General features: G+C 40.5%; 1 protein-coding gene across 10 annotated transcripts in view; it reads left to right on the top strand.

The window, feature by feature from the left end:
- Window positions 1–6,805: 6,805 nt before the first annotated feature.
- ehbp1l1a (EH domain binding protein 1-like 1a) overlaps window positions 6,806–22,943 on the top strand; it is a 44,398-nt gene continuing 28,260 nt past the window's right edge. For 2 of the 10 annotated variants that reach the window (XR_008826561.1, XR_008826559.1), the window contains exons 1-9: window positions 7,471–8,357; window positions 17,323–17,380; window positions 17,579–17,674; window positions 17,767–17,820; window positions 17,977–18,155; window positions 18,310–18,455; window positions 20,053–20,121; window positions 20,398–20,640; window positions 22,089–22,271. Coding sequence is in view for 1 of the 10 variants with exons in the window: in XM_056368571.1 (XP_056224546.1) it covers window positions 8,254–8,357; window positions 17,323–17,380; window positions 17,579–17,674; window positions 17,767–17,820; window positions 17,977–18,155; window positions 18,310–18,455; window positions 20,053–20,121; window positions 20,398–20,640; window positions 22,089–22,271 (1,132 nt within the window). In the remaining 9 variants the exon portion in view is untranslated. Of the gene's footprint in view, window positions 6,851–7,462; window positions 8,358–17,322; window positions 17,381–17,578; window positions 17,675–17,766; window positions 17,821–17,976; window positions 18,156–18,309; window positions 18,456–20,052; window positions 20,122–20,397; window positions 20,641–22,088; window positions 22,272–22,943 lie in introns of those variants that run through there. The other 8 variants (XR_008826564.1, XR_008826565.1, XR_008826560.1 and 5 more) reach the window with 7 other exon arrangements.

Below are 22,943 nucleotides of genomic sequence, written 5' to 3' on the forward strand. Positions count from 1 at the left end.
GCGGACGGACAACCTGAAAGCATAATGCCTCTGGCCGTGGCTGGCGCGCAGGCATAAAAATGGTGTGTCCTACACTTCCCATGATGCAACTTGATAGCATTGCAGAAACGGAATGAATCAGACAGATTTACTTTCCCAGCATCACTTTAGCTTCAGTGATGAACCACAGAAATACAAGTTGTCCTCAGTGACTGTGGGCAGATCTCCCTCACACTGCTGATCAGTACATCTGTGGTGAATGCTGCTTTAATGAACCCCCTGACTGACGGTCAACACCGGAGCTGTAACAGAGGCCCGCTGTGTCTTCTCCTACTATGGCTCTGTTTGTCTCTGAGGACTCTGGGAGGGAGCTGCCATGAATCTGAGCCTGTGCCCAGCACTGCCAGCTCCACCCCTCCCTGCAACACACACACACACACACACACACACACACGCACACACACACGCGCGCACACACGTGAGGTCATCAGTCTTGTTAGATCTCCTCCTCGACATGCTGAGTGTTAACACCGAGGGGGCGGAGATACATGTTTTCATATGAATCATGTGAAAAATCTTTCTTATATCAAATATATTGTTATTTTACCTACAATCATTGTCACTATAATATATATACATTTTTTAAGAGCTAAAATCTAGCAGATGTAACCATGAACTGACACCTTGTTTTTAATAACACTGATGTTTGATTTGGCCCCTAAGATGATCCTTTGTGATATTAATGATTAAAAACTATGATATTAATAAATAATCAAAATTAAAATTAGACTGCTGCTACAAAAGCTTCCTGTCTCAATTGACTCACGTGTGAAAGTGGAATATGAAGCGTGTTAATGTTTGGTGTAAGTTCGGACCTCCACATGAAGAACACTGAGGTCGGCACAGCGAGGGAGTGGGGAGCGATGACAGTAACCACCTCCACCTTAGGGAAACACAGAGTCAGAGCCTGCAGGTGGAGGCCGTGTGGAGGCGGAGCGTACGAAATGAAGAGGTGAACAGCAGCTGTAGCAGCATGTGTCAGCATAGCTCTCAGGTGAGTGGTGTGCAGGCAGGAAGTAAAACAGGGAGCGGAGGACTTGATCACACTGCAGTGACTGGTCCAGAGTATGTGGACACACACTCCCAAATTCACACACTTTATCATGTAGTGTATTTGACGTGTCGGAAAATATGTGGCAAAATTCACCCATTAAAGTTAAGTGTGATGAATTATTTCTTCTTTTTGTGAGGTGTGTTTGTTTACTGTCTTACCAGCTGTAAATGAGACAGGCCCAACATGTGATATGTGAGCTACTGAGCTAGGAGCTAGGCTAGAAGTTTCCCTTCTGTCAGTGTGTGTGTGTGCTGAGCCTGGATAATCATGTTCTGGACTCTTCTCTGTACACACAGACAGAGGAAGCTGATTTATTTTAATAATTAGAAACCACAATATAAAACAAGGACTCGTCAGTTTCAGTCAATGTTGGAAAATAATGTAAAAATCTAAGTGAAATCAACAAATGAACTAAACACAGCAAAAGTTTCTAGAGGACAGAAATATAAATATTCAATTTTTTTCATCACAATCCGATACAGACATGTAATAAATTACATATATGTCCCTATATCAAGAGTCATGTTGCCATATATGTCATCTGTAAAGGGATATATTATTATCAAATATAGAAAGAGGATATAGGCTTATAACATATATGAAATACCCAAAGTTAAATTTATATTTGTACATTAAAAATATCAATATGATTTTTTTATATGGTTATGTTGCGAAAATATTGTATATGTTGAATGATCTATTTAATTTATCTATATACAAGGTTATTAAAACAACATACACAAAAAAATTCAATATGCTTATATTTTTTTTGTTAATTTCTTATTATTGTCAATATATGAAAGTGAAATATAATATTTACATATATGTTTTTATTTTATATGTACATGCATTTCATGTATGCAAAATCAATATGTGTACATATATATTACATTTGCATATGGGAATGACAAAAACGGTTGAATCTGAATTGTTCTGTTGTGTTTTCAGCTGAGTCACTATCGTGGTTCTTCACTATCCTCTTCCTCCAGTCAGCAGTTTACAGCTGCACAAGCACAGATATGACGATGATGATGATGATGATGATGGTCGTGGTCATGACAGCCTTGTGATGGCCGGTCATCAGACACATGAGCCTCCTCAGAGCTGGGTCAGAGACTGTGTCAAATACCACACAGACAACTGTTGTCCCCAGTGCCGCCTCTCACACAAGGCGTCCAACAAAGACTCAAAGCAAGTGTGTTCTTGGTCACATGATCAACAACAGTTGCTTCAAGGGAAGTGAACTGTTGGGTTACAGCTGTAACACTAAAACTCTCACCGTTAGCCTCCTGCTATTACAATTGCTGCTGTTTGGCTAATTTCAAAGCTGCACCAGTCAATATTTTTACGTGAGCAATGTGTCACATGACGTTTACTGTTACAGGTGTTGTTAACAGCATGAGTGATTTAACCATTAGTATCTGTGTATAAACAAGCCACTGCAATCCTAACAAGCTAATTAGCCAGCAAATGAATTAGCTTTGCGTTAGCCTTCAAGCAAGATGCCCAGCTGTGCTAACAATGCTAACGGGAGTGTATGCTAGCCACAGTTATTAAACCGGCATGCACTGTAGTCTCAGCTCCACACACGCCCCTCCTCTTTGCCCATTTCTGGATTAGCTGGGAGTTATGGGCGGAGTCAGACACTGCCAAGATGGCGGTGGCAGCGCAGCTCACTCTGAGCCTCAGAACCGCTCTTCAGAAACCTGTGGGTGACGTTACTGAGGCTACGTCCATCTTTCATTAGTCTATAGTACCAGGCTGTAAAATGTTTGTTTGTTTGTTTCTGCTGTAAAGTTGGACATTTTAACATGGGAGTCTATGGGGATTGACTCACTGTCGGAGACAGACTCTAGTGGTCATTAGAGGAACTGCAGCTCAGTGTTGGCTTCATTTTTCAGCCTGTCCAAAACACCTTTATGATCACCCTGAATGGCCATTATAACTGTACATTAAAACACTTTCAATTCAGCTTTTAGCCACAGTAACGTGTTTGCAAAGACAATGAAAACATTATTGTAATCCTTTGCCACAGTATAAGAAAATCATTGAAGTTATATAACAGTCCGTCCTTTGATGACATGTAATTCCATAGTATATGATGTTATGTGGAGTAAACTTAAAGGTCATTCATGTGACTTTACTGTAGACTGTTGCATCATGGTTGCAGGGACAGCATGGTGTTCTGTGACCTTCTTAATATTGTGACATATGCTCTGGCTGCCTGTTGCCCTCTCTGTGCCTGTGACAGACAGCTCACAGGTGTTTGGCTTAGCCAGGCTATATTTACAAAGGTCATAGATGGAAGTGTGGGGCATGATATCAGCAGGGATCTGATTACTCCCCCAGTGGTAAATATCAAGTGCATGTCCCCTCCATACCCACAATGAGTGATTGTCTCATGTTCAGTATTTTCTCTCAGGTGTTTATACAGTAAATATACATAGATACAGACAGGTGACAAATGAAAGGACCTGAAAAATGAGTGGAAACAGGGTGCCAGTGCCCCCATCCACGATGTGAATCTGATCCTATGGCCTTACATTACAGAGGTTGTGACCTCAATGTCATAAGTGCAGAAAATATTCACCTTGTTCAGAACTACCAAATTAAAAATCCGCATATACTGTAGAAAAAGACTCCATCGGCCTTTATTAAAAGTGTATTAAAAGTATACTTTAAACACACAGTCTGTAACTTTGGTTTGGGTGATGTCATGAAATAGCGTGGGATCATGAGAGTTGTTGTCTTCACCACCATTACCGGCAGCTCCTCCTGGTTTGGATTCCTTCAGTGTCAGTCGAATTATATTAAAGTCAGTGTTTGAGCTGAGATTGATGCTAACCTTTGTTCTGATTGTTTCTCTGATAACTTATGAACCAGACGTTCAGCAGGTGTTTACCAGCAGCTGAATTATCCACAGAGGTGTCCTCCTCTCCATAACAAACACACCAGGAGATTAAAACCAGTAGAAAATGGGAAAATGTAAGAACACAACTCAACAACATATAAAACAGAGGTCTAATAGGTTTTAGATGTTTTCATGTGGAAAAGTTACAGACTATAACTTTAACTTTAATTCAAAACTATTTTGTCTCATCTGTCACCAGCTGCAGTAAAAATGCAGCTCAGGTTTCACATGACTCTTGTTCCAGTAATCAGGAGTAGACTGAGATTTATAAACATTGTTTTCTCACAGCTGAGGTTTCGTACCACTTCTCAGTATCTTTATGTTCATTAATGTAATGAGGAAGTAGAACATAAACATGTTGACATTGGCCTTGTATACTGGTCAAATGTAGACTCATTGTACGTTGCAATGCCCTGGACTCCAAAACAGGAAGCACACCAACCAACGGGTGGCCTCAGCCTGCAGGCAGGAAGTGGATTGTTTAAGAATGACTTTACCTTGTAGTTACCACCATGACACCCTTCCACTCCAACCCCCATCTCTGACCTAACCCCCTGCTTTTCAGAGCTGTCACTGAACCACAGGCATCAGGAAATGCAACTCCCAGAATAGTTTCTAAGATAAACATAACATCACCATGACGGAGCTTTGGCAAAACACCAACTTTAAAAAACTGCTATTCCCAGATGTGGAGACTCCCGTCTGCTCTTCCGCCATTCTTGCCTTATTTTTACTTGGCCAGATGCAGCTGTTTCCCAGGGTGCCAGCAGAGCTGAGGGGATGGAGGATGCTGACAGGGAGGGTTCAAGCCATTCAAGGAAACACGAGGGACTGACCTGGAAGCTGGGAGTGTTTCGTCATGTGGGGTCCCACAAGGCTCTATATTTGGCCTAAACATATCTTATTTGTATATGCTACCTTTTGTCATATTATTTATCTTAATATCTATTATTATCTTTGTTCTATTGTTCTGAGCCCAGGAATTATATATATATATACATACAACTGCGAGGCTTTAATTTCAGTTATAACTTATAACTCCAGTGGTTTAATGTTGTCCTTGTAGGTTTTCTTTTAATTTGACAATTCACTCGAATGCAAGTATTTTTACGTGCACTTACTAACAGACCTGAAGATGTGTCTCCGTCCTCTCAGTCAGTCCTGTCAGATTCTATGAAGACACACTTTGCAGCACGTCTCTATTAGCACAGAAACAATATTTCTATGTTGACTTTATTTTTAAAATATCATTATTCATCCATTTATTGTTTTCCAACTCCAGACAAGGAGTGTGATGAAGCCTGACATTCATGTATGCTACGCTGTGGAAAAGAATGATCATTGTGTTCTCTGATCATATCAGCATGTGCAGTGAGAAAAGACAGACAGCTGCCTAATGCAGCTCCAAAACAAAAGTCTTATTTCTGAGGTGCACGACTGATGTAAACAATCCTCCCTGTGATGTATTGAGTGTTTGGAACCAGATAAGACCACATTCAGTCACTGACCCAGTTCTCAGGACAGGTTATAAGAGAGCTGTGGTCAGAGCTGAGGTGAACTTTAAAGATCCTGGCCCAAAAATGTACTGCATCATCAAACTATAAAATGATCTGCAGTTATCAATAACCTTTATTCATAAAGACTGTGTCAAAAGGACAGAACGATATACAAACACTGCAAACTTTGTAAGCTCACAAAATGCTGATGACCTTTTTAACCTGTATTCTACACAAACCTCAGTTTGCTCGTGTTATAAAATACTGGAAGCATCAAGTTTCCATCAGTTATGTAGAAGTGTAATTAAAGCTGTTTAAAACTGCACTAATCAGAGGTTGTAATGTGAGAGCAGTGATGCACAGAGAGAGACTCATCTCCTGACTTCGTGACTGGGGTTTAGCTTCTTTCAGCTCACTGATCTGGTTTTACGGCCAGCACCTGTAAACTGTTATTGTCAGCAGGCTCCAGCCACGGCCCGGTCATAGACACTGCCAAGTAGTGTGAGGAGTCCTGCCTTCAGCTGAACATATCTAAGACTAAAGATATGATAACTGACAATCAGTGACACAAAACTGACATGTTGATCTTATTCTACCTGCTTTTGTTGAATCAATTTGATCTTTTTCTCTGGTGGAAATCTGTGTTTAAAGAGAAGGAATTCTCTGAATCAAATTGTTAAATGGTCCAGTCAGCTAATTGGTGAGTCACAGCTTAACCCAGCATCCCTGTACACCAGACAGTTACAGTACAGAGCTGGCGCCACTTTAAATCACGACTCAGTGAATTTCAGCTTCTTGCTTCTGGACGAAGCGTATACCTATGGGTACAAATAAAGTAACCTACTTACCCACTTTGTTGAGTTTAGTCTCACCACTTTAAGACTCTCTGATGAAGCTGGTGTTCACTAACTGAAACAGCAGACAGTCAGAGAGCAGCTGGAGAACATGGTGGAGATATTTACCTCAGGAGCTGGTGGAGGTGTCACACAGATATTTCTTTTTTTCTTACAGTAGATGAAAACAGGATCCAATTAGAGAGCGTGTTAGTTACAGCCTCTAATTAAGAATAATTCAATCATATAAATTTGCAATTTTACACTTTTACTCTTTTACACCAATAATGATTTTGTATGAAATGAAAATATAAATTGTTGATATGAGATCTTCAAAATAACTTTATCATTCATGGTGTGAACAGGATGTTTATCTGTGTTCTTGGAGGCAACATTATATTCCCAGCTGCTCTACGTGTCAGTGAGAGATTATAAATAGACTCAGAGCTAAACTGGAAAAGTCCCTCCAGCTGAAGGGGGCTCGTGACAGGGGGGCCTTTACCCGACAGGCTCACAGGTAATTTCTGTTTTGGATTTGGTTTCTTAATAATATCCCTCAACATCATCTTCATGGGAACTCATGAGTAATCACTGTTTGTCTTTCTGTTAGGTGTGTGTACAGGCCTGACGAGTCACCTACAGCAGTCTGACTCAGGCAGCGAGAAAGTGTCTTATAACATTGTCTGTATATCTATTCTATAAAGTCTGTTTACCTAATACTAAAGAGATATTCACCTATAGGGACATACAGCAGCCTGAGGCCTCCAGCTAAACAACCGTTAGCTATCAGCAGATTTATGCTTGGGTGACTTTGTCTAAAGTTTCACATATCAACAGCATCCTGTTATTATTAGATCATCCTGCACAATCATTGTAGCTGGGACGTGTAAAGCAAATGGCCCTGTAACCGTTTGAGTTATGTCAAGCTCCCCACAATAAACTCTGGTGAAACAGGAAGTACTAAGCTTCAGGTGAAAAAGTAATTCCGTTAATGTTTTTAGTGATGAAATACAACAATGAATTCATTTAGATTTAATGATCAATCTTCTGATTATGATTTAACCTTTATTAAACAGAACATGCCTAGAAGTAATAACGTCATCTAATAACATCAGACTAATATTTTTTTTTTTTTAGTTCAGAGAATCTGTAGTAGCTGACAGACAGTGATTACATTTAGGATGAAATAATAATATATTATATATGTAGAAAACATTTTTCCATATTGTAAAATTAGAGTTGATACCTCTCTCTTTTTGTTCTTTTTGTTTGTGTGTTATCAGATGATTCGTGTTACATTTTTTTCATGTTTTATAAATAGTAGTATCTTGTAATCTTGCATAGTATGGGCCAGATATTTATCAGGAAATAAAGACCTAATATATAGCTATAATATTCTTCAATTCATAACTTACAGTGTTTCATAAGCTCCAGTATTGTTAGACTCAAAATGTTAAATTTATCTACCTTGAGGCCAGTTTATAATAATCAGCCTTCATTTCCCAGAGTTCTATTTGTGGAGAGAACCTTGGATTTTACATCATAGTAAAACTGTTTAGCTCAAATGCCTCTGGTGTGAACCCGGACGTTTTGCTCCTAGTCCACACCTCTGCTTCTATGATTAACTGCATTTAACAAGGCTTTTATTTTGAAAGTTGTAATCATACGTGTTCCGGTGTATCGCGTTTAGTCTGACTCTGAGCTTTGACGTGAGGCGTGTGTTTGTTTTGCAGCCTGTCTGAGGACTGGACGCCGGTGAGGAGCGGGTCACACGCCGCTAGAGAGGAGCTGTCAGCGGAGCAAGTGGAGTTTCTCCGGTGAAGTCCCAGCAGAGGGACACGGACGCGGCGACACACGTTTCCTCCGGGTTAATGTCGGTTTATCACGTCTTTGAGAGAGAGTTATTCGACAGGTCCGACCATGACTTCGGTGTGGAAGCGGCTCCAGCGGGTCGGAAAGAAAGCGTCCAAGTTCCAGTTCGCTGCCTCCTTTCAAGAACTGATGGTGGAGTGCACAAATAAATGGTAAGTGATGCTATAACACTTCATTTATCTGACACACAGGACAGGTGCTGTGTTTATATAACGCCTTCTCTCCGGGTGTTAAAGGGACTTACCGCCTTAAGAGCAAGTGATGCCAAACTCCATCCAATATCAACATTTTTCTTTTGGTAAACTTATATACGCCACAAAACAAAATGGCAGACGTTCAGAGTCATGTCAGGATGTTGCTATTTTGAAAATGTACATCTTGAGTTCAACACGCAGTCTGGTGGATTTTGTCAGAGTCTGGTGACGCTCCTTGGTAAAGAACCATATTTTTCTCCAGAGAGAGAGCACGCCCCATCACTTCCGCGTTTTCTTTCGTTCTTTTTCTTTTTCTTTTTTTTTTAATATTCAGCCTATGTAGTTGTTACCATGTGGTAAAGCATTCTGTTTATTAGGACTCATGACTGGAAAAGTAACCAGGCTGTGAGGATGAGTGATAATCTCTGGAAGGCCAGTTAGAGGAGAGAGGATGTGGTCATCAGCACCATCAGCACCATCAGCACCAGCAGCAGGGCTGCAGCCAGGATTTTTAACAATGAGGTCATAAATTCTACTTCCCCCCATAGGCCACCCCAAGAAAATTTCTGACTAGTCACTGTGGCTGTATTAGCCTGGGCTAGAGCATTATCTCTACTCAGTTTTTCATGTTTACTTCTATTGATTTATTTACTTTAGTGATGCAAAACCCCCCCCCAAAAAACACCTGACTTGCAATTAAACAAATAAGTAAAAACTAATTTACCCATGTTGACACATGGCCCTGGGTGTATGAGAACTGTAAGAGCAGTGACCCACTTTGCTCAGTTGGTAATCTGCCCACAACAGAGTCACGCTCCTCCAATGTGTCAGCTTAGTGTTTGGTATCTGGTTTGAACTGCTGAAACAATTAACTGATTAGTCAGTCGACAGAAAATTGACAAAAATTTTGAATGATGACGTAAGAGTAAAATGATTAGTTTATTCTCTGGTTCCAGCTCTTCCATTGCTGCTTCTCTGTTTTACCTTGGCTTTTAAATTGATTTGTAGACATCACCCATGGTTGGATTTATTGTTTGGCCCCTGATAAACTGTCCCCTACAAATGTATTAATGAATATGCTCCATTTCATCAAGATATCAACTAAGGTGGTTATTGGACACAGGGCTCTACAATGACTAAAAACCAAGTGATACACACTGAACCCAGGGCTTTAAGCCTCTAAGGGTCTGGGGCCCCAGAGCAGTTGTTGTGCCATGTTAGTTATTGATGTCACTTTAATGTCACCTTGGGCTCTGGGAAGTTGTGATGGATGTTTATTGAGCTAAACTGTCATAGCTGAGGTCGCATGAGGAAATTTTGTCTAACTGTACCTCTTTGAATTGTCATTCAATACCTCTGCAATAAATGATATTATTGTTTTATTATTGTCAAGACCATTTCATGCCACTGATACAATGATAATATAACAGCATAATAATACAAGTACACTGATTCAAAGAACAATGAACTTTTAATTCTTAAGAATATTTAAATAACATTACATATGTCCAATATTTACAATTAGAATTGGAAAGTGACAAAAATATTAAAATATCCTGAACAATATTAAAACAAAGTCGACATACTGGTTTTTTGTGTTAATGGGTTCTCAGTGTTTCCCACAAGAAGAGAGTTTACTTGTGGTGGTGGGAGGGGCAGTGTGTGACTGATGCAGTTTAGAAGGGGAGAGTGTAACTAGGCCTGGGCCAATATTTGATTATATTTATATTTCACTACATTTCCTGCCATGTGCAATATATTTCATAATTTAGGACTTTTTAATTTTTTTTATTTTTGCAGTCGTGCACAGTCTGCTCTGCTGCTGAGTCCGACCCTCATTTCACTGCTTTGCTAACTGTACATTGTACCTTGGCATGTGACAAATACAAATACAAATACAAATACTCATTGTCAAGTCAAAATTATGACTCACAAAGTCAAGAAAAGAGGTAAAAAAAAAAATCCAATTAGTCAAATTGAATTCCATCAAAGGGGTCCTTATCCTGATGGTCATGATATAAGTCAGAAACCTCAGTGACCACTTCGGCCTCACTGTGTGTTGCTCTGTTAGTGTTTGAGCTAATGGTCTGACAGTGTCGGTCTTGGTGCGGCAGGAGTTCCTTTAGTGCCATTATCCATTACTCACGGTGCAGTCAGCATGTGTTTCCACTCTTCCAGCCCTGGCTTGTTTAGTGGCCCACCTTCCTGTCTCTCTGTTTATGCAATCTCCAAGACGTATCATACACACCGACCAGTATCAGCATGTTTCTGCTCCTGGTCCCGTCCTGTGTGTTTAACCACAGGGTGTAAGAACTGATACCCTTCGTCTGCTCTGTACTACAGTTATGATCCACACGTAGACAACAGTATGACAATAAAAGTCAGGGTGGTTGCTTATTTTTCTAGAAGGATCTCTGAGCTGAAGGTCTTTGTGGTTTCTTAAGGTGGTTTTAAGCATTTCTTGTGTTTTCTTGGCGGATCCTAAGAGACTTTTTTTCTGGCTTTCTTGTCAGTTTCCACCAGGAAAAGAAAAAAAAACTAATTGAATATGAACAATGACAATTAAAATACTCATTGTCAAGTCAAAATTATGACTCACAAAGTCAAGAAAAGAGGTAAAAAAAAAATCCAAGTAGTCAAATTGAATTCCATCAAATCCTCCGTCATAACTTGTATGAGAATGGTGATCCTTGGCGGACCCCTGCTTCCAGTTACCGCTGTGGACAAAGGTCTGGCTATCCACCCGGGAATCCCGCAAACTTGCTCCCCCTTTCATTGGCCCGTTCCCCATCTCGAGGGTTATCAATCCATGTGCAGTTCGACTTTCCATGATCATGAGGACTCATCCCACCTTCCAGGTCTGTCAGGTTCTTTTTTCCCTCCTCTCTGATCTGCCTCTTGTTCTTTTTGCCTTTAATCAACATCTCCTGTTGGCTGCAGACCCACTTACCTCACAGGTACCTCAGTGATCCTGCCACCTGCATAACCTGACCTCCCCGCCCACCTGCACACCTGTTACTCATTACCTCATTACCCTCTAGTGTATATACTAATTTACTAATTTAGCAAATTTCCCTTGACACCTTGTACATCAGCTTTCTACAACGGACCTGTAGTAAACTCAGCTGATTGGACATCACTGCAGCTCTCCACTGATCTGGGTTTTATGTCAGAGTCCAGACGAAGCCTCTCCTCAGGGTCAGTTTGTATAAAAGCAGCTAAAGCACTCTGAGACTGAGAGAAACCAGAGTCTCTGGTCTGATGAGGACTGAACTGTTTGGTCTCAGTTCTAAGAGTCATGTCACTGCTCATCACCTGAACAACACCATCCCTACAGTGCAGCATGGTGGAGGCAGCATCAGGCCGGGGGGGGGGGGGGCAGGGAGACTGGACAGTCAAGAAAATGAAGGGGTCTGAATGCACTCATATACTGTATGTATGTAGTAAGTAAACACTCTGGCTCAGTATTTAGCAATGACTGAGCAGCTCATAAATTTTACTAAAGGCACAAACCAACAAATTGACTCACTGTTGGAGCCAGGCTCTAGTGGTCATTGGAGGAACTGCAGTTTTTGGTTCTTCAGTGTTGGCTTCATCTTTCATCTCTGGCGGTTGCTGCTAGATTTATACAAGATCCGTATTGACACCCTCAAGAGTGTCTGGTCATAGGGAGCAGGGAGATGGGACCTTTTCTTATAAATGAGGATAAAGGCGGACATATTCAGACGGTCTCTTCAGGAAGATGTTAATAGTGTTGCACTTGGTCGTTCACATGAAAAGAGCCATAAATAGATGTGTAACAAAAGAAAATAAGAGTAGTTCAAACCCAGTGTACTTTCTCACCTCCAAACAATCTGATGTTGGAAAGCTGCAGAGAGCGAGTTTCTGAAGCTATCTGACAGTTCTGATGAAGCATACTGAACTTAACTATTTATTGGTGGACAACACCCATGTGCAGTCACTTCCTGGAGTCCTACAGTCCTAAAAAGAAGCATGGGTTTGTCAGGGGTTTGCAGGAAATAACTCTCACTGGTGACGTATGGCATCACAAACAGTGCACTTGTGTTTTCAACGGCCTATGAAAAGAATGTGTAAAATGTGGATCAGCTGGACGGGCGGTCTCCCTGAACTGATTAGCAAAAACCGCTTCTGTTGAGACTAGAGGACAATCAAGGGAGTGGAGGCAGTCTGGGAAAACTCCCCCAAACACCTCCTACTGATGAATACAAACACTTGAGTCATTTACAGGCACCAGGCCTGATGTGAGTGTGTTACCTGTGTGTGTGACATTTACTCTCTCCTGTTCTCAGCAAACCACTAATCTGCAGACTACAGGAGCGAAAAACACTGTAGTACACTTGTAGGTCGGCCTGTTGCAACAACACTAAAACACGTCTGTGATAAATAGTGCAGCAGGTGGAGGATTGCTATTAAGCCTCTGTGAAGTTCAGCGTGACGGGCGTCTATTTCTGTTCTGTCTCTCACTCGCTCTGTTCTCTCCAGCCCAGACTCTGTTGTCACTACAGTTTGACCAGCAGGCCAATAAGACAATCATCATTCAACACGTTTGGGATTGAACCAATGCTAGAAGTAGATGTGTAAGGATAATTCTGGTTTATTATAATGTGGCTTTTAATTTTCAGACTTGTACTCGATGTAAACATGATCCAAACCAGTTTCATTTTAGGTGAAACTGAAAGAAACAAGAACCTGAAATGTGTTTAAACTGTGCTGGATTTTGACAGCAGTCGTTGGGTAAAGGCCTGAGCATGACTGACACAAGAGTATTTATAGTCAGGCTTTGCTGAAGTCAAGCTGGGTGAAAAGTCTGCTGTCACCAGTCAAGCTTCCATCCAAATGAATACATGTTCTCAGAAGTTTAATAATACCTGAAAAAGAAAATGTGAATTAATCTGTGTTTGCATCCACTGCACTGAATATTAGGAGATGGTTCTTCAAGATAAACAGCTGACAGCTCTCATCCTCCAGTCGGTGACATTAAACTGAGGTCATGAGAATGAGGTCATTAAAAGAGCAAGAGAAAAGCTGAAATAGTGAAAAACCACATGCAGACGTGGAGAGTAGATCTTCAAGATCTTCAGTGACCCAGGTCGGTTTGTATACGTAACCCTGTTGTGTTATGTATACAAATGTACACATAATGTTTACAATTATTTTCCACAGCCTCTGATTGGGCTGTCACTGTCCAACCAGATTCAGGTGTGAAAACAGGGTCAAAATCTGTCCACACATCTGCCAAGTGATACCGAGTCTGACACAGAGTGTGACGATTTTATTGAACCCATGCGGCTTGCTTCTCTATGCATTATCTATTTAACTGTAATTCCAGACCCCTTTACTGCTAATACCATGTTCACTCCACCCATCTGAAACAGTATGACATTTAATGAGTTTGTTATTGCACAGTGTGTAGGGCTTTTAGCAGTGTTGTCATGTTGTTCTAATGATGAACTTACACTAGTCACAACTTCTTGTCTTCACCAACCAAAACCACGCAAATAAGAGCCAAGCTGTTAAACAATCTACCAAAGAAAACTCTCAACAGTATCTCAGTTTGCTCAGTTGCCATCACTCACAGAGGCACACCATCAGGAGAGGCAAACCAGGTAAATGTTTGGGGCCCTGAAGAGGAAAAGGGGCCTCTGATGGCCCCTCATATAGGCACATTTTGGAATGACAACTATAAACCCCCTTAAACCTCCCATAAAGACACTAGTGCAGTGCACTGATGCTGCCTCAAAGCATCCCTAAATGGGCCCCTGTGTGCTGTAGCTAGCATGTAGCATGTGAGGCATTCAGGGAACATGTGTAAGTTGTAGCATCTGCAAATAGTCTGCATTTGAGGCGTTTAGAGGACATCTGTAAATTGTAGCAGCTACTGAGTCTGTTTGTGAGGCGTTTAGGGGGCATCTGTAAATTGTATCATTTACTGATAGTCTGCATGTGAGGCATTTAGGAGATGTCTGTAAATTTTATGGTCTGCCAAGAGTCTGCATTCGGGTGGGTGGATGTGGATGTTTCTTTGATGGGCTTGGATGGGGCTCTTTTCCTGGGGGCCCCTAGAATCAAGGATCGCCACTGATAACCCCACGACAAGTGTTCCAAGTTCAAGAACTATCATGGTGACCTATGATAAATACAGATATACTGTTTTAATACTGTTTTAACTCCTTTTACCGACCACACAAATCACAGATAATGGTTTCTGTGGTCATAGTTTATATACTAATAATGTTTACATTGTCTGTGTTTCATACACAGTGGCTCACAGCCTCAGTGTATACAGTGTTAGTGTGTACAGCCTCAGTGTGTACAGCCTCAGTGTATACAGTGTTAGTGTATAAAGTATTAGTGTGTACAGTGTATAGTGTGCACACAACAAGCTGCTAAAAAGTCTGAGTCAAATCTCTGGATTCAAAGTGATGGATGGGGTGTCCTACATCCACCCACACACATGCAGACTATTGGCAGACCCTAAAATTTACAGATGTCCCCTAAATGCTTCACAAGCAGCAGAGGCCCCATTTCCCTGGTTTGCCTCTCCTGATGGTGAGCAAACTCCATATGCAGGAGGAATAGTTTTGGAAAGAGAACAGGAAGTCTCTCACTACTCAAAAAACGTATATGTATTTGCAGTGTTTCCAGTATCTTGATACTCTCTCTCTCTCTCTCTCTCGCTCTCTCTCTCATACACACACACACATCCGAGCGGAGATGTTTATCCTCAGGAGTCACACTTTCTATCAGTGTCACAAGGTTTTCATTTTCTCGTCCCGAGCTCCTCCCCTCAGTGTGTTGACGGCACACAGATGAGTGTGTGTGTCTGTGTTCTGTCGATTGTCTTTGACAAACCATCATGTCCTGGGCCCCTGCTCTTCCTCTGACCCTGTCATCAGACTGAAATGAAATTAGATGATAATTAACTTATTGCAGTGGTAACAGCGGGTTGATGCAGCCATAAAACAACAGCAAGAGGACACAAATAATAAAAGAAAATAACCACTTTAGTGCCAACTGAAATATCTTAGCAACTATTATATGGAATACTGTGAAATTTTGTGCAGATGTTTATGGTCCCCAGATGACTAATCCTACTAACCTTTGGTTCCACCATGATATTTACAGTTGTGATTTTGGTCCAAAGTCTTGACAAACTATTGGATTGATTGCCTTGATTTGGTCCAGACCTTTGTGTTTTCCACAGGATGAATTCCTGATAAATCTCCTGAATTTTCTAGTGCTCCATCAGATCAAAACTTTATTAGTATTTTGACTTCTGTTCAAATACCTGTAACTTTAATGGCAGTTCCACTCACCTTAGCTGCTATTCAGTAAATGTTACTGTACTAGTCCACTAAACTGAGATAGTGACCACATTAAACATGAGTTTCTAAATGATGTTAACTTTGTCACTTTGAGCATATTTGCATACTAATGTTAGCATTTAGCTCTGAACAAATATTTGCATAATATACAGCCAGACAGAGCTGCTGGCTGTAGACTGTAGGCAAGGCAAGTTTATTCACACAGCACCATTTAGACACAAGGTAATTCAAAGTGCTTTACAGATGCATGGAAGTACATTACAAATAAAGATGACATTAAAATTGCATTGACAGACGATAAAAACAAATTTGAAGAAATAATAAACATTTAAAGGTCCGATACTTTATACTTCTCCTGTGTTTTATTTGAAGTGTTGATCCATAAGAAGAATATTTGTCATTTTAAGAACCAAAAACCATCTCAGTGTAGTTTTACATCTCCTCTCTCAGGCTTCTCTCAAGAGCTCTGGACAACAGCTCAGTGAGCCAATCAGAAGAGATGAGGCTCTTAGCCTCTCTTCTGATTGGCTGACTGTTTTCTGAGTGATCCAATAAAAATCTAGCAGATTTCAGGTAAACACTCAGAGAAACCAAATCCTGCAAGGTTGGATGGTGGGTCCAGGTGGCTTGGGGCATGACTGACGGCAGCGACTGCTTTGTTGTGACATCACAAAGTTCCTGAAGTCCTGACGGCTGGTTTTAAGGCTCAGTTTCTGAATACAGGCTGTGTGCATTTCTCTGTGGACTGAGGCTTTGATACTTTCACAGTATTAATATAGAACCTAGACCTGCTTTATAATCAAACAACATGTGGACATCTACCTTTACACTATATGGACCTTTAAAAGGGACATGTTAAGATTGCATGAAATTGAAAACTTTCTCTTTCTCTTCACTCTTGGCTCTGAGGCTCTACCGAACCTCTTTTTCTGACAGACACAAATGCAGTACAGGTTTTGATGATACGAGGGTCAGCCTGTTTGAGCAACCCCAAAGAATTTTCCATACTGGTGCAACATCACTGTGGGGTTTATCTGCATCAGGCACAACCCGAAGTTTCCCTCAGAAATAACCCCCCTCTTCAGTGGTTAAAACACACACACACACACACACACACACACACACACACACCACAGACTGAGTAAACTGAGTAAAACTCTTAAGTAAACCTGTCCCAGGTGACCTGAGGGGTCTGAGGGCTTCATAGTGTACGAGTAGATCAGAGATGTTTTTAGAATGGGCTACCAGGATGCATCCAATTTCACTCACTGTATATTAAGTTTTTGCTCTTTTATTTGAGAGTCCAAATTCTCAGTGTGAAATTTATACACGTTGTAGTGCCACCAGAAATGGCCACATTGCAATGAAAAAGTAGCGTTCAAGTACACTGATATCTACACTCAGCTTTAGTGAGTGTTCAAAATAACTGACTCAGAAATGTCAACACCTCAATATTCCTGCTCTGAAGAGTCTTTATGATGTAGGACACAGTGGCAGACAGCAGCAGAATCAGTACAGTAGGTGTAGTGATGAAAGATAGAAACACTGATGTTATTTGTGCTCTGCTGTGATTTCAGGCAACCAGACAAACTGAGAGTGGTGTGGATCAGGAGGAGCAGACGTCACAGCACAAAGGTAAGAGAGATAGAAGACTCAACATTCAAAATGGCCTCTACATGGCTTTAGGGGTAGAAATAAAATTCTATGAAATACGTTCTGGATTTAATGGGGTTCAAAAGGAAAAACTTTGTATTCAAAGAATGCTCTGCAGAGACTTAAAGACAGTCCATTGCAAAACTGTTGAGACTGAATCCTTTGTTTATCCTCTGTCAGCTCCACAGTTGGCAGCCAGGGATCAAGAACCCCTACAGAGGCCTGGTGGTTTGGCATGTTCCAGAGAGTTTAGACATCACTGTTACACTCTTCAAGGTATGAAGTTAAGTTGTGGCTGATACATTATTTTGATGACAGATGGAAAGTAGCTCAGTGATTAATCTGGATGGACATTTGTTCTTCAACAGGAAGCAACTGCAGAGGAGTTTGAAGACAAAGACTGGACCTTTGTCATTGAAAATGTGAGTCTGCTCTGTCTGTGTTATCCCTGTTTGTGGTTTCATATAATTTTTTTAGTTCAGTTTTAATTGGAAGACTCAGATGGAGAATGTATCCTCAGACAGAAGGAGTTTGTCTGTGTTCAGCCTTGAAGTCTGTCCATTTGATTTGTTTATCAGGAGACAAAAGGCCGTAGAAAGGTGCTGGCATCAGTTGATGTCAACATGAAGAAGTACGCCAGTGCCACGCCGGCCCAGTATGATGTAACACTGAAGCTCAAACCACTGTCTGTCAAAGTGGTGGAAGCCACGCTCAAACTCACCATGTCCTGTGTGTTTCTCAAAGAAGGGAAGGCCACGTAAGTCATGAGCTCAGCAGCACAGCAATAACATTTACTGAAAACAGTGATTCATCAAAGCTGTGTAGTTTTATCTCTGAACGGGAGCTGAAGCCCAGTACAGGTTCTGAAGATGAATCCTGATGTTTTTGGATTCTTCTTCTATTCTCCACAGAGACGAGGACATGCAGAGTTTGGCCAGTCTAATGAGCATGAAGCAGAGCGACATTGGCAATCTGGATGATTTTAATGACAGTGATGAGGAAGTTGGAGAGGAGAGACGGGCCAGCTTTGGAACTGGACATGCTGCTCATGTCACTGGTAAGACCAGCAGAGCTTGAATGACCGTCTTTCAGTTTTACTTGAAAGCAATGACTGGTAGGATTTTACTACAGTCTTGTGGTTTACAGGTGCCACATATTCAGTGGGCAAAATGGGCCTCAGTTAGAGGGTCTGGGCACCAAGATTTGCTCTGGCTGTTGAGGTTTGTGGACACTCTGACATGGATGAAACAGACAGTTAGCAAGTTTGATCCGTCTGCAAACTGTTTTTAAACGGCCCACAAATCAAGTAGATGTCAACCAGAATCTTTGTGCCAACTGACCACAAGTAGCGTATAAGTTAACCACATGAAATCTTAGCAATATTAACGTTCAAGTTGTCAAGCAGCACTGTTTTGCATGCTATGGCGCTAGTTAGCATGTGATTCCCTCCTATTTTCACAAAATGCATTATAGTCTACACTTGACCAACTCACCTGGAACACCTACAGTGTCAGATGTCGTTTGTTTATTTAAGTCCCTGTAGACAAACAGGGACACGTCATAAAGGATGATATCCGCCACTGCGTTCATCAGCTTCTCCTCCTTTGTGCTAGGGAACAAAAGACTTGGATGTTCTCGCTGCTTTCAGTTTGAATGTACTGTGGAGTCAGTATATGGTCATTTAATTAACTGCATATTAGTTTGGTGGTCTAACACTAAAACTATAAACTGAACTGATGGGGTCTTAAGGTGAAACTGAGGATCTGTTGTGTTGAGAGGCGTCAAGTTAAAATCTAGTTTATTATTTAAGTTTATGCTATGCTTAATAAAGTTACCATATTTTAGATAATAAAAAAGTTAATTAAATGATAATTACATTTAATAAATATTAAATTAAATGGATTAAATTAAATGAATAAATAAATTCAATTGAATTTAATTATTAACCATAATTTAATAATAGATCATTTCATAATTTTACGTTTTGTAATTTGTAATTATAATTTTAGGTTACGTAAGAGGGAGGTATGCTGTGAATATATGAAGACCCAAAATATATTTATATAGTTACTATTATATTACTATTTTTCACATTATTATTTCCTTTATTTTACCAGGAAGTCCCATTGAAATATAAATCTCTTGTACAAGACAGACCTGGCAAAGATAGCAGCCATGATATTTATATAGTTATATCTTGCCTTGCTGAACTACCAATTTTTTTTGTTACTGAAATCTGTGTTTGTAAATGTTGCCTAAATAGTGTGATGTAATGTCTGTGTTAATATGTTTCCAGTCTAATTTCAACATCTCACAGAGACAACCACTAGCACACAAACAGCAGCATTAACCTGCACATGTCTCTAAAGAAATCTGCTCTAAATAAAGAGTTCTGCCCCTGATTTAGAAGATTAATTAATTCAGGATAAGGCGATCCAAAGCCCTGCCAGGTGGGTCAGGTCTTTTGTCCCTGCTGCCTCAGCTCTGTATCAGCTGTGAGGACTGAGGCGAGGATGTCCCTTCTCACCTTTTTATTTCTCTGTGACCACTTTTATTTCTAAAACTTCTGCTTCCTCTTTTGTTTCCTATTGAAATCTCACTTCCCTTTTCTTTTAATCTCTCTGTCTGCTGTTCTCTTTCTCTTCTTATAACAGCTTCTGCCCCTCCTACTGCAAGAATACATGATCTGGCCTGGAGGCCTGCAGTTGAGTCAGGCCCCGCAGGTATCTTTCTGTTTCCTAGTTTACCCATCCTCCTCCCTGATTGGTCGTAATCGGTCACAGTTTTCCATCTAGAGCACTTACTGTGTTGACATATGTAATTCATACATATCATTCATATTCACCGAGGTAACCTAGTGTAGTTTTACATGAAAACAGCAGAATTTGAAGGTTTTTTGTGTCTGTAGTTTCATTGTTTTGAACACTAATCTGATTATCACTGTCCACTCTTCCACTTCACCTGGTCACCATCCGTCTCATATCTTATCTTCCACTCAGTAACCTCAGAGATGGATTGGAAAACGTCCTCTGGTATTTCCTCCACCATCTCGGCCCCATTTCGTCCTCCTCTGCCTGAACCCCCAGACCCCTCTGTTCCATCCTCTTTATCGCGAACCCACAAACGACCACCAAGCACTAACCAGCAGGCTCGGCCTTCCGCCTATGCCTACTCATTACCGGCCTTTACACGTGCTCACCCTCCTGCACTTCCCAAAATTTTCCAGCCCAGTACCGGATCAGGTGAACAGATATTCCTCATCCTGTGTGGTCTCTTGTCTCTTTGGGCTCAGATTATTTCACACCACTCTGTATGGTTACCATGAATATGAGATGCAATTAATAATCATTCCAAGCATCCTGTTGCTCCAGTTCCAGGTCCACATGTTGATGTTTTGAAACACAACTCTGAAGTGTGTTGTTGAAGATCAAATGTAGTTTAGTTTGAATATAAATTCTTGAGTTGTAACGAAGATTGAAGGATTGCATTGATTTGACAATTAATAAAACTTCCTCAACTTTAAGCACAGTGGGCTTTACTTAATACTTTGTTGTAGATGGAGTAAATGCAAAAATCTTTTGGTGTGGCCTTTAACTTCAACTGCAGAGAACTAGACTTTTATTTGAGATGCCTAGCTTATGTTTTAGAATAAATATATTTATAAGTATATTTGAGTATATTTTACCATATTATATTATAAGTACTTTTTACATTTACTTATTATTTTCATTGGTTTCAATGTGCCGCTTTTGTTTGCTGATAGATCATTAATAACTCAACATTTTCTGTGCAGATTTTTCACATTAAAAGCCTTTCAGTGTCTCAAAGGGCATAACTCCTAGGCATTTATTGGAATTTTATTTAATTTGAAATGACAGCAGGTGACAGCAGGTGAGAAACTGAGAGCAGCAGGTTGGTTGGTGGTGAGGGAATTGTGCATCATACTGAAATTACCATATGAGTGCAGAGCAGTTGCAGTTTTTCAAATGAAACCGCTTGTGACCAATATTTTGAGTAAATATCCTGAATTCTAAAAATTTGTTTTTGGGGAATAGTTCAACATTTTGTAAATATAATTGTTGGATTTCTTTCTGAGAGTGAGATTTTCAGATTGATATTTCCCAGCCGTGACAGTGTAGCTGGTACTGTCTTCACCTTGTGAGTGTGTGTGTGTGTGTGTGTGTGTCATCATGGCAAAATGTGACCCTGGAGACACCTACTGTAGCAGGAACTACCTCAGTACTTTGGCAGGTGTTTATATGTTATCTGTCCATCGGACAGAGCCAAGCTAGCTGTTTCCCCCTGCTTCCAGTCATTATACTGAGCTAGGTTAACCATGTCCCCACTCCAGCTTCGTACTTAACAAACTGACACAAGTGGTATCCATCTTTTCATCTCACTGTTGGAAAGAAAACAAAATGATGAACTATTCCTTTGGAGCAAAATATTTCTCCAAAAAGACATTTTTTTAGAAAGTTAATAAAGTAATACCTCATTTATCTATTTTATGTACGTTACATTTCCTAAAAGTAGGGTGAGATGGAGAATTTTGCCAAACCAATATACTTATATCTGTCTATCTGTCTAGTTTCACTCACCATTTTCCTGTCTTTTTAATTTATCTTCCCACTTCTTCCCTTTCTTCTTCTCTTTGTGCCACTTCCTGAATATACCCCTGCTGTCTTTTTAGTGGCCATGTCAGCTCCTCGAAGGCCCCATAGCTTCCATTGTGACTCCCATCAAGCTGAGGCCTTGGAGGCCCTGGTCTTCCCTACCTTCACCCCTCCTGAAGCCCTTTCCACCTCAACTCTCTCCCCTTCCCCTTCAGATCAATCTCTCCATTCTCCCACTTTCTCTGATACTTCACAAACAGGTACTGAGTAGTTTAAATAGCTGAAGATCCAAAATATAGTACATATGTTTTATACCAGTCTTTGGATTGTGAATACCACAAGTAAACTCTTAGCGTTGAGTTTTGCATGGGTACTTTGCCTCTGGTTTACATAGTAGTTATTTTATAATCAAAGTTATAGATTTTTTTTTCAAATATTACAAGTGCAATTTAAATTATGATTGCTTCCTCTAAAATAAACAAGATGTGTTTTTACCAGTCATTAACACAAACATATTGTGGAGGTTCTTCTTTTTCCAAACCAGACTTGTTCTAGCTAAATCAGCTAGTTTCCATTGAGAATTAGCTAAACTTTTTTAGCCAACTAAACTTTTTCCACAGGAAATTTTGCAATTTAGCTTTCCTTTAGTATCAGTATTATCATTAGTTAGTAGTGGCAGTTGCCCAAAAGTCATATGACACTACCATGGTTCCTTACGATACTGTTGATAGCTCTGCTCTTTAGCTGCTTGAGCTAACGTTAGCTTCACAGGCTGAGAAGGGGAACTGCCAAGCAGCCCTGAATCCTGTAGGTCTCAAGTCAGAGCTTTTACTGTAACAAGCTTAAAAGAGTATTATGTGCGTAAAAGTTTAACTGGGAGGTTCTCAGTTCTGTTCACTGCTTGCCAGTTGTTTGTCTGACACAAGCTAACT

Source organism: Seriola aureovittata, chromosome 23, assembly GCF_021018895.1.
Source record: "Seriola aureovittata isolate HTS-2021-v1 ecotype China chromosome 23, ASM2101889v1, whole genome shotgun sequence".
NCBI classification, from domain to species: Eukaryota; Metazoa; Chordata; class Actinopteri; order Carangiformes; family Carangidae; genus Seriola; species Seriola aureovittata.